Source organism: Canis lupus, chromosome 6, assembly GCF_011100685.1.
Source record: "Canis lupus familiaris isolate Mischka breed German Shepherd chromosome 6, alternate assembly UU_Cfam_GSD_1.0, whole genome shotgun sequence".
NCBI lineage: Eukaryota > Metazoa > Chordata > Mammalia > Carnivora > Canidae > Canis > Canis lupus.
In genome coordinates, this window is record NC_049227.1 from 10585794 (window position 1) to 10603449 (window position 17656).

A 17656-nucleotide genomic window follows, 5' to 3' on the forward strand; every position below is an offset into this window, starting at 1 on the left:
TCGATCCCGGGTCTCCAGGATCGCGCCCTGGGCCAAAGGCAGGCGCCAAACCGCTGCGCCACCCAGGGATCCCAAGGGTCGTTGTTTCTTCAAATATTCTTTTGACTCCTCCCTCCTTCCCTCCCTCCCCTCTCTCTCCCTGTTTCTTCTGGGATTCCCACAGTGCGTTAATGGTGTCCCATAGGACTCTGGTTCTGTGCACTTTTCTTTTTTTCTCAATTTCAACTGTTCTATCTTTAAGTTCATTGATTCTTCCTACTTAAATGTCTTTTTAAAACTCGGGGAATTTTTCATTTCAGTTATTACACTTGTCACCTCCAGAATTTTCTTTTGGTTCTTTTTTGTAATTCCTGTTTCTATTGATATTCCTATTTTTGGTCACATACTGTTTTCCTGTCTTTTTCTATGTCCTCCTCTAGCCCTTTCAGCAGCCTTCAGACCATTATTTTAAAGTCCTTGGGTCTAGTACATCTGCTGTCTGCTTCCTCAGTGATGATTTCTGTTTACTTGTTTCTTTCGGGCCATACCTTTGTATGCCTTGTGACTTTTTGTTGAAAACTGGACATTTGAATTTTATAATGTAAATCTGGAAATCAGATTATCCTCTTTCCCCATTATTTTTTCTTTTCAATTGTTGAAGTTATCTCTGATGAGCCTGAGGTGAAAGCTTGAGGTCTTCTCTGGTCTTTCTTGAACCTGTGTCTTTCCATGAACATGAGCATGGCTTTTTAAATTCCCTTGTATACATGGCTGTTTTTTTCCCTTTTTTTTTTTTCTTAACTCACATTTTTCATGGATCAGGACTCCTACCACAACTCAAGTTGGTCCTCTGCTCAGAGTCTCACAGGCTGCAATCAGTGTGTCATATGGCAGCCTCCTGCAGACCAGGCGCCCCCAGCCCTCTTGCCCCCAGGAGGAGCCCTTGGCCCCCAGGATCCCTGTTGTGATCTCAACATCCTGAAGGGCTTCTACCTCACCTCAAGCATTTCACTGCTTGCAGGATGGGTTTGAAATCAAGTTTCCTTGCTCACAGCCAGACCTCAGATTCCTGAACCGTGAACACTGAACATTCCACTGGCTTTTAAGGGGAGAGTAGTACCTTGTGTGAGACCCTCCAGAACCCCTCCCGTAACCCTCCTAGATATTCAAAGCTGGCCAGACCTAATGCAGGAGAGGCCTGCATGGGGGGAGTTTCCTGAGCCCTGCAGGGCAGATGTGGCATCCGGACACAGAATGATGCAGGGAAAGGACAATGCTGGCCACAGCTGGCCGCATGTACCGGTCCCCCACGGCTCATAGGCCATCAGGCAGGGCCAGGGTGATCCAGACTCCAGGAAGCCCCTCTGGCCCCAGGGACCATGTGCACCAGCCCTGGGGGTCATGGGGTCAGATTCCTGCCCAGGGGCTCCCAGGGGACGTTGGGCGAGAGCACCTCTGTCTTTGTGCCAGGGGAGTACGTGCTCGCCTACCTGTTGACGGCTGCAGTGCTCTATGTCATGCTGGTCATGCTGCCAAGAGGTGACACTTTTGCAGAGGTCCTCGGCCGGGGACCAGCACACACAGATTGCTGTGGGAGATGGTGACAATTAGGGTCATACTTGATTTTTCATCACGAAAAGCCTGATTTGTGCAAACAAGACAAGGAGTCTTCCTGAAGGAAAGGCAGCCCCCTTGAGCAGCTTAGCTTCACACAGAAAGCCCCACCCCCCCTTACTTGAGATTTCATGTCAAGAGTTTCACAAGTCAACTAAGCAAAGAGAAAACTCAATGTGTGGAACAGTTGCGCCAACAGCTGATGGATGAAAGCTCAGTCTTCAAGCGAGTCCTCAGAACACACCCAGCGCCAAGTAACTGCAACCAAATCAGCCTCTAGAAGCCAACAGAGGAATGAAGGGAGGCTTCACAAGTCCCCTTCACAATGCCCTAAATCAGAATTATCGTCTCTAGGGAAGCATAAAGCTGTTTTCAGAAGCAGGAGAAAGCTGGAGGAGGAAGGGGGTCAGCGCATGGAATAAAGTGTCAGATGAGCCAAGAGGGCATGTGGGGCGGGAGTCCAGTGCCAGTCCTGATGCAGGGGACACTGGGTATCCCTAGCTGGTCCCACAGCTCAGCTCCAGGAGGACTTGGCCAGCAATACGGGGAGGATGTAATGTGGGGATGTGAACTTGGATGGGACGGCTCTGTCAGGAAGCAGAAAGCCCACAGAAGGTGTGTTGCAAGTTTTGAAGAAACTGACTGATGTGGCTCAGATACTTTAAAAAGTCTTGAGAAAAGAGAACACCAAATGTGTGCTATGGTGTCAGGGAAAGAAAATTAGCTGTGCCCTTACAGGTCCCATTTAAAATCTCCAGAGAATCCTTCAGTGCAATCAGAGAAAAACAGTGATAGATGCATGTACCAAATCATTATATTGTACACCTTGAACTAACACAATGTCATATGTCAACTGTATCTCAAACTGGAAAAAAATAAAATTCATAAACTTCTGTTAAAAAAGTTTGAAAAAAGGGATCCCTGGGTGGCGCAGCGTTTTGGCGCCTGCCTTTTGGCCCAGGGCGTGATCCTGGAGACCCGGGATCGAGTCCCACATCGGGCTCTCGGTGCATGGAGCCTGCTTCTCCCTCTGCCTATGTCTCTGCCCCTCTCTCTCTGTGACTATCATAAATTAAAAAAAAAAAAAATTTATAAAGTTTGAAAAAATAAAAAAATAAAAATAAAATAAAAAAAAGTTGGGGTGCCTCGGTAGCTCTGTTGGTTAAACATCCGACTCTTGGTTTTGGTTCAGGTCATGGTCTCAGGGTCATGAGATTGAATCCCATGTTGGGCTCCACGCTGAACATGGAGTCTGCTTAAGATTCTCTTTCTCCCTCTCTCTCTGCCCCTCACCCTGCTGCTTGTGCTTTAAAAAATAAAAGTTTGAGATCACTTTAAAAATGTTTCGCATTGCCGCAACCACGATGCCCAAACGAAAGAAGCAGAATCAGCAGCAGCCGCCGCCTCCGCAACAGCCCCCGCTGCCAGAGCGGGGGGAGACTGGAGACGAGGAGGATGGGAGTCCCATCGGACCACCTAGCCTTCTGGGCCCTCCCCCCATGGCCAATGGAAAGCCTGGTGATCCCAAGTCAGCCCCAAACTGGAATCCACCCACATGTCCACCATCAGTAGAATGGATAAATAAGTTGTTGTGTGTGCATGCAATGGGATACTACACTGCAATGAAAATGAACGAACTCCTGCTACAGGCAACCTGGATGAATCTCACAAACACGGTGTTGAGCGAAAGGAGCCAGACAGAAAAGAATGCAGACTCTCTTCACAGAGGTCCTCCAGGATCAAGGGGACCAATGATTCCACCACTGCTGAGCCTCCCACCTCCTCCCAGGGGCAGAGGCCCAATCCGGGGAGGCCTGGGTCCCAGGTGCGGCCCATATGGTCGTGGCTGGTGGGGGGCCAATACTGAACCTCCTTTTCCTGGACCAGGCCATGGGGGTCCTTCCAGAGGAGGCTTTCACAAAGAGCAGAGAAATCCCCGAAGGCTCAAAAGTTGGTCTCTTATCAAAAATACCTGCCCACCCAAGGATGGCCCCCAAGTTATGGAAGACAAATCCAACCGCCCCGTCTGCCGACACTTTGCCAAAAAGGGCCACTGTCGATATGAGGACCTCTGTGCCTTCTACCACCCAGGCGTCAATGGACCTCCTCTGTGAGACTGTGCCTTCCCATCCAGGCTGGAAGGAGCCCTCTGACCTAGCGGCCATATATTTCCCTGTGGCCCTGTGACGGCTACTGTGAGGCTGTTCCACCCACCACCCTCAGTCAATGACACCCACCCCCATTTCTCACCTCCCCCATTTGGGGTCCAGAGTTTTGTTTCATCACTGGTGCCCAGCGTGTGGGCTTTCTTCCGATTCAGCCTCCAGAGACTCGCCTTCAGGACCCCACCATTGCTCTCTTCAACTGCCTCCTGGATCCTCTTCCCCTTCGCCGATTGACTGCTCAACAGGAAACTTCTTTGGTGCTGAAAAAAAAAAAAAAGTTTCAATATTGATTTACATATGAAAGTTATAGGATCTTCTGGGTTTGAAAAATATTTTTTTGTTGGAGTACAATTGACACACAATGTTACACTAGTTTCAGGTGTACAACACAGGGATTTGACAAGTCTACATGTTATGCTTTGCTCCCCAGAAGCATAGCTGCCGTCTGTCACCATCCCACACTACCATGCCAACACTGACTGTATTCCCTGGGACACACTCCTTCCATAACTGGAATCCCACTCACCTTCAGTCATTCTGCCCACCTCCCCCACTCCCAGCTTTTGGAAAATATTTAAAATAGGCGTGGCGTTTACCTGGTGGGGTTGGTGTAGTCTGGCACATTCTTGCAGCTCTATAGGAATGGGGTTCTTTTTTTTTATTTTTTTTTTTAGATTTTATTTTTTATTTATTCATGAAAGACAGAGAGAGAGGCAGAGACACAGGCAGAGGGAGAAGCAGGCTCCATGCCGGAAGCCCGACGCTGGACTTGATCCCGGGACTCCAGGATTGCACCCTGGGCTGAAGGCAGGCGCTAAACCGCTGAGCCACCCAGGGATCCCCAGGAATGGGGTTCTAATCTCCGAGTCAGAGGGCTCCTTCACCCTGAGAGGTGAAAATCAACTTTATGTGAGCTCATGATCACATAAAGAATAGAATCTGGATGTTAAAAATTTCCCATTTTTCCTTATGATTCTCTTTAAAAAAAAAAGTCACAGAAAGTGAGAGGTAGGAGTCCAGCAGAAACTGAATAGAGATGAAGAAATGTATCATTTCTGGAATGTATTTTCATTCAATCAAGAATTCATTCTCCATGGAAAGAGAAAGGAGAATCTTTCTGAAGCAATTTAAAGGTCAGACACAAATGTGAACAGCTAAAACCTGGTCAGGAGGCCAAAATTCTTCCGGAAACATCAGAAATCCTCAGTGGACTTTCTCAAGGTCAGTTCATTTCCCATGAGAGAAGCACAGTAATTTAGGAAAAGAATGCAGACTTCAGACAAAAGTTACTCAGAAGGAATTAAAAGTTTAAAAAATTAAAAGTTTAACATATACCCCTAATATTTTGGGTGAAGCATCTGGCAGAGGCCCAAGAGGCCCAGCAGGGAAACCAGCCCCCTGAGGAAGAAGGAACATGGAGCTGTGATGGTACAGGGCCCCAGGCATCCCCCACAGGCTCAGGCCCTCAGGAGAAGAGACCCTCCACTGAGCGTGTCCATCCTCCTGATGGCTGGCAGATGCTTAGACACTCATCTGCCCAGAACCGCTGGCCAAGATGCCAGTCCTCTCCTTGGACTCAGATGTTCCCCAAACCAAGAGGTCCCAGGGACCAAGCCCAGCACCCGTACTTCCCTACATTCAGGAAAATGAGAATGCTGTCCTCCAGGCAGTCTCTCCTCCTGTGGTCTTTGTTGGCTCAACACATACTCCACTACAAGAGAAATGTCTACACCAGAATCCACCTTCATCCACAGTCTGAGGAAGTGATTGCCTTCTAACGATCTAGAACCTTACTTACATAGTTTTATCTTTGCACTAAAGTAACTGAGTTTTTTCTCTTTTAGCTTTATTGCTAAAAATATAAAACATATTTCATATGTTCAGAGATTATATAGTGGTTCTAATTAGAGTCTTGATAAAACTATTCTTAAAATGATTAATAACTGAAGAATATCTGAATATGAATCTTATAACTTAGATGATTCCATGTCATTCTATTTATGGGTAGTGTGAATACAGAATTTTTGTTGTTACTAAGTCTGTTAAAATAATCCATAAATAAAACAATAATTTCTAAGACAATTTTGACAATTTTTCCTCTTTTGGTTTTATTGCTGTTACAATCATTGGGGCTTAATTTATGGTTGTACTTGACATAAAAGTGAATCTCATGAGTAACTATTCCCTTTTTTCCTGAGTCTAGAGAATGTGAGGATGGACAGATTTTGGTTGGTGCCAGGCCCCTCACTATGGGACCTGCCCTAAGAGTACTTGAGGATTTCAGAGCTCATTTTTGTGTGTCAAGGGCTGGATTTAGACTGGATTTTAAGACTGATATATTTCTGTAAATGAGTTTTTCTTTTAAAAGATTTTTAATTTACACTTTCGCAAATTATAACTTAATAAAATATAACCTTTAAAGGAAAGGCGTAGATGGTGACGTCAGCCAAGATGCAGGACTAGGAAGCTCTGGGCCCTCATTCCCCACAGACACAGCAAAAAACTACAGACTGGCTGAAACAACTTTATGGAAGCTCTAGGAATCAAACATCTACAGCAAGAAAGCAAATGTGCAGTCAAGAAAAAGCTACATTTAAAAAAAAAAAAGAAAAAAAAAGAAAAAGCTACATTTACAGTGATAGGAAATTTCAAAGTGTTTTCACTTGCCCTTGCCTCCCCCCTGCACTCCCTCCCTGGTGTGGCACAGCATGGTTTGGGGGAAGTGGCAGCCAGGTCCCCAGTCCCCTTTTTTACAAACCAGGGAGAGCAAAGCAGCCTATCAGAGGCTGAAGGGCTAGTCTTTGTGTCTCATAACCTGGAGCTCAGTCGAAAGCAGCGCAGCTCAAATCTCAGAATACAGGAAGCTACAAGAAGCAACAGGCATGGCCCATGAAAACTGCAAGAGGACTACGTGAAGACACTGGGGGCAAAAGATTACTGATGGAGGAATATAATAGAATGTCTGAGGCTCGAGAAGACGGGGTAATACTCTCAAGAAAATTAAGACATTTAAAAGCAGCTTTGTAACTGGGGGGGAATTAGGCATATACATAGGCTCAGGGATGATGCACACCCAGAAAAAGCCTGAGAAGAGCCTCTATATCAGGCCAATCAGCAAAAGTCTTCCTCTGCACAGAAATGGTCTACAAAAACTGGCACATTTTTCAGATGCCCAATTTTCAACAAAAGATCACAAGGCACAAATAAAACATGCATCATACAAAGGAAAAACACAAATATCCGAAAATAGTTCCTGAACATAGACTTATATAAGACAGAGGTTTAACATAGACTTATAAACATAGGCTTTTGAGACAAAGACTTTAAAACAATTGTCTTAAAAATGCTCAAAGACAAAGTGGAACTCTCTTACACTTTTGTTGGGAATGCAAGCTGGTGTAGCCACTCTGGAGAAGTTTGGAGGTTCCTCAAAAAGTTGAAACTAGAGCTACCCTACAACCCAGCAATTGCACTATAGGTATTTACCCCAAAGATACAAACGTAGTGAAATGAAGGGACACTTGCACCCCAATGTTTATGGCAGCAATGTCCACAATAGCCAGACCACGGAAAGAGCCCAGATGTCCATCGACAGGTGAATGGATAAAGAATATGTGGTATATATACACAATGGAGTATTATTGAATCATAAAAAAAAAAAAAAAAAAAATGAAATCTTGCGATTTGCAACAGCATGGGTGGAACTAGAGGGTATTATGCTAAGCAAAATTAGTCAATCAGAGACACAATTATCATATTATTTCACTCGTGGATTTTTTTTCATATGCAGAATTTAAGAAACAAAAGAGGAGCACAGGGAAAAATAAAACAGATGAAATCAGAAAGGGAGACAAATCATAAGAGACTCTTAATCATAGGAAACAAACGGAGGGTTGCTGGAGGGGAGGGAAGTGGGGGGATGGGGTAGCTGGGTGATGGGCATTGAGGAGGACATGTGATACAATGAGCACTGGGTGTTCTGTAAGACTGATGAATCACTGACCTCTACCTCTGAAACTAATAATAAGCTATATGTTAATTAATTGAATGTAAATAAACAATACAAAAATAAAACAAAAAAAAACCTCCTTCCCAAAATCCTCAAAGATCTAAGGGGGAAAATGGACAAAGAATCAGTGGAAATCAGGAAAATGATTTATGAATAGAAATTCTGGAGCTGAAAAACCCACTAGCGGTTCCACTGGAAAACTTGAACAGGCAGAAGAAAGATTAGTGAACTCGGAGACAGGTCATTTGAAATCAGTGAATCAGAGGAGCAGAAAGACAAAGAATGAAGAAAAGTGAAGAAAGGCTAAGAGACTTATAGGATACCATCAGATGGGCCCAAATAGGAATTATGAGAGTCCCAGAAGGAGAGGAGAGAGAGAGAGAGAGAGAGAGAGAGAGAGAGAGAGAGAGAGAAATAGATTATTTGAAGAAATAATAGCTGAAAACTTCCCAAGTTTGAGGAAAGATGATCATGTATCTATAAATCCAGAAGGCTTAAGAACTCTGAGCAGGATAAACCAAAGAGACCTATACTGAGGCACTTTTAAATTAAACTCTCAAAAGCCAAAGACAAAATCTTTTAAGGTTTCAAGAAAAGGATAACTTATCATGTGCAAGGATCCTCAATAAAATTATCAGCAGACTTCCTAGTAGAAACCTTGGACATTGGAAGGCAGTGGGACAATTAAAGTACTGAAAGAGAAAAAACAAGTTGTCGATCAAGTTTTCTGTATCTAGCAAATCTGTCTTTCAAGAAGAATGAGAAAGAAATTAAAACTTCCAGAAAAATGAAAGCTGGCAGAATTCATTACCACTAGAAATGCCCTGCAGAGAACAGCTTAAAGGCTGACCTTCATGTTGTAATGAAAGGATACTAGAGAGTAGCTCAAAGCCATAAGAAGGGGAGCCTGGGTGGCTCAGTGATTGAGCATCTGCCTTCAGCTCAGGGCGTGAGCCCAGAGTCCTGGGATTGAGTCCGGCATTGGGCTCCCCATGGGGAGCCTGTTTCTCCCTCTGCCTGTGTCTCTGCCTCTCTCTTGCTCTGTCTGTCATGAATAAATAAATAAAGTTTATTATTTTTACAAAAAAATAAGAAAATAAAGTTCTCTAGCAAAGGTAAATACATGGACAAATATTATGGCAATTTGGTTTTGTAACCCCGCTTTTAATTTTCTACACGATTTAAGAGGCAAGTGCATAAAATCTATGTTTGTGGATATACCATGTATAGAGATGTAACTTGATACATCAATAACAAATGGAGGACACAGCTCTAAAAAAGTCGTTTTTGTATATGGTTGAAGTTAAATTGGCATCAACTTCACTGAGATTCTTAAATTTTAAGGTATTAAGTGTAATCCCTGTGGTAACACAAAGAAAATATCTGTAGAATATACACAAAAGCAAATGAGAAAGGAACCAAAATTTCCCTACCAAAAAAATCAACCGAACATGAAAGAAGGCAGTAATGGAGGAAATGAGAAAGGAGAAAAGCTTTAAGACATAGAAAACAAATAAAATGGCAAAACTAAGTCCTCTTTAATCAGTAATTAGTTTAAATGCAAATGAATTAGGGGTATCTGGCTGGCTCAGTTGGAAGAGCATGCAGCTCTTTATCTTGGGATCATGAGTTGCAGCCCCATTTTGGGTATAGAGATTACTAAAATGAATAAACTTAAAAAGAAGATATAAATAAACTCCATAATCAAAAGTCATTTATTGGCAGGATGGAAAAAAAACCAGGGTCCATCTGGATGCCATCCATAAGAGACTCACTTTAGATATAAGGACACACATGGCTTGAAAGTGAAAGGATAGACAAAGGTAGTCTGTGCAAACGGTAATGACAGGAGAGCAGAGAGGCAGCTACACTGATGTAAGACAAAACAGACTTTAAGACAGAAACTATTCAAGAGACAGAGAAGGGTATCATATAACAATAAAAAGCCAATTCACCAAGAAGAAAGAAGAATTATAATTATATGGATCAGACATCAGTGCTCCTAAATATATGAAACAATTGTTGACAGAATTAAAGGGAGAAATGGATAGCTCTACAGTAATTGTGGAAGATTTCTAATACTCTAAATAATACAGAGAATAAGTAGACTGAAGATCACTAATGAAAAAGGGGACTTGAACAATACTACAACCAGTTGTACCTAACAGACATATATAGAACACTATCCAATATAACCTTACAAATAGAAAAACCTAAGAAAATACATACCATGCCTGTGGTCTTGGAAAAAAAAAAAAAAAAGAAAGAAAATACATACCAAAAAACTGTTAGAACTAAAAAACAATGCCATCTTTCTAAGGAGCCTTTTAGGCATTTTTATCAAATCAGTCCCCCATACAAAGGAACAATATGATTCCTGTTAAGAAAGTGTGGTTTAAAAAAAAAAAAAAAAAAGAAAGAAAGAAAGAAAGAAAGAAAGAAAGTGTGGTTTAGGGGTGCCTGGCTGGCTCAGTCGATGGAGCATGTAACTCTTGATCTCTGGGTCATGAGTCTAAGCCTCACACTGGGTATAGAGATTATTTAACTTACATATACATAAAGAAAATATAGCCTAGTGTAAAAATAATACTGTGTTGTGAGGTTAACATAGATAGAAATAAAAAGTATGACATCAATGGCACAAAGGATGGGAGGAGAGAAATATAAGTTTACTGTTGTAGGATCCTGACATAAGTGAAGTGGCATATTATTTGACCATAGACTATGATATGGTCAAGATGAATACAGTAACTCTAGATAATTCACTAAAAATAATGCATGTTATCCAGAAATACATAAAAATTGTACCACTACACATTCATGCGGTGTAGGAATCAAAATAGTCCTGAATTATATTTGGTGTTAGTTTAAGATTTTTCATCTATTATCTATGCATGATGTAGGTCCATGCTTTTTTTTTTAGCCTTGTCATTAAATTTTGGAGTTAAAAATAAGCTAAAGATTAAGAAACATCTTACACTCTTATACAGAATCCCATATAATTATGACTTGTTTAGTATTTCCCAAACTCTTCTGTTTTACAGACCAGTAAAATATACTGACCAGAATCAGGAGACTCGTATATAGTTATTGATTTTTTAGTTTGTCAAAGATAACATTAGAGAAATTAATAACAATCACCCATATCACTAGCATTTCATTTCATAAGGACATTTTTAAAAGATTTTATTTATTTAGGGGCACCTGGGTGGCTCAGTGGTTGAGCATCTGCCTTCGGCTCAGGGCATGATCTCGCATCTCCCTCTGCCTATGTCTCCGCCCCTCTCTTTGTATATTTATTCATGAGAGATACAGAGAGAGGCGGAGACATAGGCAGAGGGACAAGCAGTCTCTCTGCAGGGAACCCAATGCGGGACTCGATCCCAGGACCCTAGGATCATGACCTGAGCCAAAGGCAGATGCTCAACCACTGAGCCACCCGGGTGCCCCTAATAAGGACATTCTAAAAGAAAAGCTTTTCATGGTAGAGGACTATCATTGATTGTCCTTTATGAACCTCACTTTGGTACATTGATTTTTCTCACTTTTCTTCTGATGAGCCAAAATTTCCATACCAGCTCACAGGTTCATAATCCAGAGTCTGTTCCCCCTGCTTTTCCCTCTATTCTCCTCACCTCCCCACCATTAGCTGGTTCATTAACCAGGAGTGGCCCAAGTGTCCATTAAAATACTCATTTCCCCTCCTAAGGACCCCCACCACCTCTACAGCAAGGTAGCTGTCTTCCTCCATGCTTCTTGAGCTCCACCATTTCCTTGAGACCCAACTCTCATCTTTTACCTCCCATGATCTCCTTTTTAAGTAAAGTTTTTCAGAGAAACTTTAGTCAGTTCTTATTTTCTTTCCCTTCAAGAAACTAAAGCCTCCTAACTTTTCAGACTTCTGACTGCATGTGTCCAACAACTAAAATGGTTTTCCCCCTAGGAAAATTTATGCCAACACTGTCTTAAAAGAAAGATCTTTTGTTCCTGATAAAAACAAACAAAAAGCCTGTCAGAACTAAAAAAATGAATTCAGTGAAGCTACAGGATACAAAGTCAACACACAAAAATCAGTTGTGTTTCTATAGGTGAATGAGCAACCCAAAGATGAAATTAAGAAAATGATTCCAGGGACGCCTGGGTGGCTCAGTGGTTTCAGCATCTGCCTTTTTGGCTCAGGGCACAATCCTGGAGTCCTGGGATCAAGTCTTGCATTGGGCTCCCTGCATGAAGCCTGCTTCTCCCTCTGCCTGTGTCTCTGCCTCTCTCTCTCTCTCTGTGTGTCTCTCATGAAAAAATAAACAAAATATTAAGAAAAAAGAAAATAATTCCATTTGTAGTAGCATCTAAAAGAATAAAACAGGAATAAACCAAGAAAATGAAACACACACTCAAAACTATAAAAATTATAAAATGAGAAGTTGAAGAGGACACAAAAATCAATGGAAGGACATTCTGGGTTCACGGACTGGGAGACTTAACATTGCTAGGATGTCTTTACTGTCCAAAATGATTTACAGATTCAATGTAACTCCTATAGAAATCTAACACCAGGCGGTGCTTTCGGCAGTCCTGCGGATCTGTCTCTTGCTTCAACAGTGTTTGGATGAACAGACCCAGGGACGCCCCTTCTACCAGCCAACAGCCACCCTCCAACCTTTTTTCCAGTCGCAACCTTCGGAGCCATCTTCCTGGCCATCTTCTGCCACCGGCAGTGAACACCCAAGTTTGAATTTAATTCCTTGTCTGGAATCAACCATGAGCTCCCGGATTCGTCAGAATTATTCTACCGAGGTGGAGGCCGTCGTCAACCGCCTGGTCAACATGCACCTGCGGGCCTCCTACACCTACCTCTCTCTGGGCTTCTATTTTGACCGTGACGATGTGGCTCTGGAGGGTGTGGGCCACTTCTTCCACGAGTTGGAGAAGTGCGAGGGCGCTGAGCGTTTCTTGAAGATGCAAAACCAGCGCGGCGGCTGCGCCCTCTTCCAGGACGTGCAGAAACCATCCCAAGATGAGTGGGGGAAGACCCTGGATGCCATGGAAGCCGCCCTGCTTCTGGAGAAGAACCTGAACCAGGCCCTTCTGGATCTGCATGCCCTGGGTTCTGCCCGCGCGGATCCCCATCTCTGTGACTTCCTGGAGAACCACTTCCTAGATGAGGTAAAACTCATCAAGAAGATGGGCGACCACCTGACTAACCTCCGCAGGCTGGCCACCCCCCAGGCTGGGCTGGGTGAATATCTTTTCGAAAGGCTCACTCTCAAGCACGACTAGGAGCCTCTGGAGACCAGCAGTCTTTGAGGGGCTCCTCTGGCATCCCCCAGTGCCAGGGCTTGTGCCTGAACCTTTTCCCATGCAGCCATGAGGCAGCTTTTTAACAATCCTGGAGCCCTTTCTCAAAACGTGGACCAAATGGAGACAATAAAGCTTTTTGCAGAAAAAAAAAAAAGAAAAAAAAAAAAGAAAAAAAGAAATCAAACACCACTTCTGCAAAACAAGAAAAATCCACCCTAAAATTCATATGGAATCTCAGGGACCCCCAACTAGCCAAAAGAATCTTGAAAAAAGAACAGTGTTGGAAGTCTCACACTTCCTCACTTCCAAACATACAACAAAGCTAAGTAATAAACAGCTTGGTACTGACATAATGACATATATAGGTGACACATGACTGGCTCAGTTGGAAAAGCATGTGACTCAATCTCAGGGTCCTAAGTTCGAGCCCCACACTGAGTGTAGAGATTACTAAAATAAATACTTAGAAAATAAAAGGACAGACATACAGACCAATGTAATAGAACAGAGAACCCATAAATAAATCAATCCCCTCATATATGGTTAAATTGACTATTCTGTGGAGGGTGGCACTTGGAAACAAATGGCACTTGAAAAACTGGTATCTATAGGCTAAAGAAAGAGATAGAACCCCTACTTTATGGGCCAAAGATTTAAATGTAAGAATAAAACTATAGGGGATCCCTGGGTGACTCAGTGGTTTGGCACCTGCCTTCAGCCCAGGGCATGACCCTGGGGTTCTGGGATCGAGTCCCACGTCAGGCTCCCTGCATGGAGCCTGCTTCTCCCTCTGCCTGTGTCTCTGCCTCTCTCTCTCTTTATGTCTCTCATGAATAAATAAAATCTTTAGAAAAAAAAATGAAACTATAAAAGTCTTAGAAAAAATGGGAAAAGTTTCATGACATTGGGTTTGGCAATGATTCCTTGGATATGGCAACAAAGAGCATGGGCAACAAAAGAAAACTATAAAAATAGAACTATATCAAAATTTAAAACTTATGCACTGTCATAGGGGCATAAGGGGCACTGTCAACAGAATGGGAGAGTAGGCCACAAAATGGGAGAGAATGTGTAAATAATAAACCTAGTAAGAGGTTAGGAACCACAATATATAAAGAACTCCTACAATTAAAAAACAAAACAAAAAACAAAACAGTCCAATTAAGAAACAGACAAAAGATTTGAATAGATGTTTCTCCAAAGAAGTTACATAAATGGTCAGCAAACTCATCAAAAGATGCTCAAAGTCACTAATCACAAGGGAAATGTAAACCAAAACCCCAATAAGATGGACGTTACCCTACTACACCCATTAGAATGGTTGTTACAAGAATAAAAGGAAATAAACATTGGCAAGGATGGGGAGAAATTGAAACCTGTGTACACCACTGGTCGGGGCATAAAATGAGGCAATTGCTAAGGAAAACTGCACGGCAGTCCTTAGAAAGTTAAAAACAGAATTACCATATGATCCAGCAACTCTACTTCTGTGCATATTCCCCGAAGAACTGAGCACTGGGAGTCCCACAGATACTTGCACCCTCGTGTTCACGCAGCATTATTTACCATATCCAAAAACCATCCATTGATGGATGAAAAGACAAGATGTGGTATATACACATATACCTGTGATGCGGTATGATTCAGCTTTAAAAAAGCAGCAACTGCTTTCACATGCTACACCACAGGCACACCTAGAGGACGGATGCTGAGGGAAGCAAGCCAAGCACAGAAGAACAAATACCATATGGTTCTACTTAAAGGAAATTCTTAGAGGAGACAAATCCATAAGACAGAATGTATAAGGGTAGGTGCTGGGGACGGGGGGTTGTGTTTAATGGATGCAGAGTTTCAGTTTGGGAAGACGAATAAAGTTCTGCAGAAGGATGGTGGTGGGGGTGGGGGTCACATAACTATGTGAATGCGCTTAATGCCACTGAACTGGACACTTAAAAATGGTTATAATGGTGAATCTTATGTATCTTTTCTCATAATAAAAAAAACGTGTTTAATAAAACAGTACCTACCTTGCAGTGGTGCTTGGAGAACCCCCATAAACAGACCCGTTCTCTGGCCTCCTGAGTCCAGGTCCCTGACCTTTCCACTTATGGATGGATGGAGAGCAGAAGGTGCTGGAACTCCACGGAGGAACACTCTCTGCCCTCACTGTTCAAGGGCTGGTTTTCCTAGAAACCTGGAGGTGGGGGGATGGGCGCCAAGGGCATGGTTTGAATGAAGCTGGCTCAGAACCTGGGGCCCTCAGTACACTGACTTCCCTCCTCCAAATGCTGACCACGCGTGTCAGCACCACCACATTCCACAGCTGAACCTTCAGGAGCTGCTCTTCTCTGAGCTGGAAACCCCTCCTCTGTGGAGGGCCACCCACTTAGGGATCAGGGACCCTCCACCTGAGGACCAGTGACCCGTGTAACAGCCCCATCTTGCGGCCACCCACTGCCAATGACCCTGGATCCCAGGTACAGACCAGCACCCTCATGGTCACCTTCGCTTATTCCGGCCCCTCTGGTTTTGCCCCTTGGACTGGATTTTGCAGTGACACTGCAGGAAACCTGCCGCAAGCTTCCCCCATGCTGGCCTGGGGCGTCGGTGGAGGAGAGGTCTGTAGGCAAGGCCTGGGAAGGGCTGCATCCTGGCCCGGAGTTGTGTGAAAGCCGTCTGCCTCTCAGCAAAGCGCTTCCCAATGGAGGAGTCCTTTTAAATTCAGAATCATAATTTTACAATGCAAGCCGCAAGCCCTGTCCCTCAGGCCGTTTTTCCGGATCTTATCCTCAGACACCACCCCCCTCCAGGTCCTCCGGGGCAGGCTCTTCTGCCTCGTGGGCGCCACCCACAGGATGGAGGAGGCCAAGCGCCTGCCCACCTGCCCCTCTGTACACACATCACAGGCAGCAGCCCTGAGGTGGGGAAACCAAGCCAAAGGGACCAGATTCCTGGGCATGTTTCACCCTGTCAGTCAGGACCCGCCTTCCTTGTCACCATCACAGAAGACCCCGAAGTTATGAGCTGAGACTGCTCTCAGGCGTCACCAGAAAGCCACCCTGAAGCCTGGCCTGTGCTGGCCCCAAGGCTCAGTCCCTGAGGGGCTGAGGGAACACCTCACAGAAACAAGCATTTCCACACACATAAGAGGCGACACATCCTTTTATAAAATATTTATTCTAAAAAAAAAAAAATCACACTGTACAAATTTTAGAACATTCTCAATGCTCATATTTATAAAAATGTGAACATTAACAGACTGGAGTGAATGGACAAACCTTTGTTGCTGTTTCTTTTTAAATTATGAAGGAAAAAAGTGTTTTTCCAGGTACAATGATAGTAAATGTCTAGAAGGTGCCCAAGAAACCAGCCGATGAAAAGCGTAAGATTCACCTGCCAGCTCCCAGAGCTCGTGTGCTCCCAATGGAATCTGAATCCAAACGTGTAGGAATGGTGTTCCCACAGGGCAGAGGGGGCCTTGCTGACCCACATCAGCCACTTAGTGAGATCCCACAGCCGCGGACATACAGCATCAAAGTTTGTGCTCAGAGAAAAACCAGCACGATTTGTTCATAATTTCCTGTTTCTCTAACAGAGTAGGTTTTCTGTACAATTGTTACAAAGGTCTGTACAAAAGCGCAAAGCTCCTGTGAGGTGTTACTTCAGAGTTAAAAACGGACAGAACTGTCTTCTACAGTCCAATCTGTACATTCACACCGAGGAACACAGTAAAAAATAATTCACAAAGACATCCCCAACTGGGGAATCCTGGTTTCGTAAAAGGAATTGTAAATTTCAGACGTTTTCACCCTGTCCTTGCTAATGGCCTGGCCCCTGTTCCAGGTGGGGCAGCTCTCCCAAAACTGTTTCCCCTTTGTCGCACACATGCTATTGGGGGTGACCACAGCCCAGTGACGCTGCAGGCTGCAGTGAGTGCAGCAGACAGGTGGGAAGAGCTAAACAGCCAGTGGGCATGGAGCCCAGAGGTGCTTCACGTTCTGGGGTGGCGGAAGCAGGCAAGCTCACAGCCATGGGTGCCAGGCAGGGTCCATGCGGCACAGGTTGTCCAGGCTGTTGGCGGCGGCCACCAGGGTGTTCACTTTGCTCTCCCCACCTTCAAACTGGGCCAAGTTGTGCAGGCGGGTCATGATGGCAGTCACTGCTTTCTGCACCAGGGAGACCAGCTGCTGGCTGTCCATGTTCTCAGGCTGCCCGGCGGCAGAGAGGGGAGAGGAGGTATCTTCCTGTGTTTTTTTGTGCCAAGCGATGATCTCATCCCGAAGCACCGTTTTCAAGATGCCATCCACCTGCATGGAGAAGGAAAAGGTGCTGGGTTAACCAGGAGCAACCTGGAGGGGCAACTTCCTAACGAGGTGGGGCCCAACAATGGTGAGCCATAGCACCCAGGGCTGGGGCGGATGCCTCGTCGATGCACCAGGGAAGGCATCTGGGGTCAAGCACTGGCCAAAGGCAAAGCATTCTGCTCTGAGTCAGGGCACATGTATCCAATGGCACCTGTTGCTGTCACACTGCTTCCTGGTGCCAGTTGTCTGTTTCACCCCACACATCTGAGTACCTGTTGAGGGCCTGT

General features: G+C 44.3%; 3 protein-coding genes and 1 long non-coding RNA gene across 4 annotated transcripts in view; 2 read left to right on the forward strand and 2 right to left on the reverse strand.

Annotated features, from left to right (window-relative positions):
- Window positions 1–900: 900 nt before the first annotated feature.
- On the reverse strand, window positions 901–15843 carry LOC102157239. The gene is made up of 4 exons (XR_005360584.1): window positions 15569–15843; window positions 15093–15259; window positions 3844–4018; window positions 901–1567 (listed from the first exon to the last, which is right to left on the reverse strand). It is a non-coding gene; the product is annotated as an uncharacterized LOC102157239 (long non-coding RNA).
- On the forward strand, window positions 2943–4026 carry LOC608835 (proline-rich protein 3-like). The gene has a single exon (XM_038539446.1). It carries the CDS (start codon window positions 2958–2960, stop codon window positions 3705–3707), a length of 750 nt encoding a protein of 249 aa, XP_038395374.1. The 5' UTR covers window positions 2943–2957; the 3' UTR covers window positions 3708–4026.
- Window positions 12334–13770, forward strand: LOC102154317 (ferritin light chain-like). The gene has a single exon (XM_038539447.1). It carries the CDS (start codon window positions 12526–12528, stop codon window positions 13042–13044), a length of 519 nt encoding a protein of 172 aa, XP_038395375.1. The 5' UTR covers window positions 12334–12525; the 3' UTR covers window positions 13045–13770.
- A 380-nt stretch (window positions 15844–16223) lies between the features above and the next one.
- The window catches only part of TRRAP (transformation/transcription domain associated protein), a 115261-nt gene continuing 113828 nt past the window's right edge, over window positions 16224–17656 (reverse strand). The window contains 1 exon segment of the mRNA XM_038539452.1: window positions 16224–17372. Coding sequence (XP_038395380.1) covers window positions 17088–17372 — 285 coding nt within the window. The 3' untranslated portion in view covers window positions 16224–17087.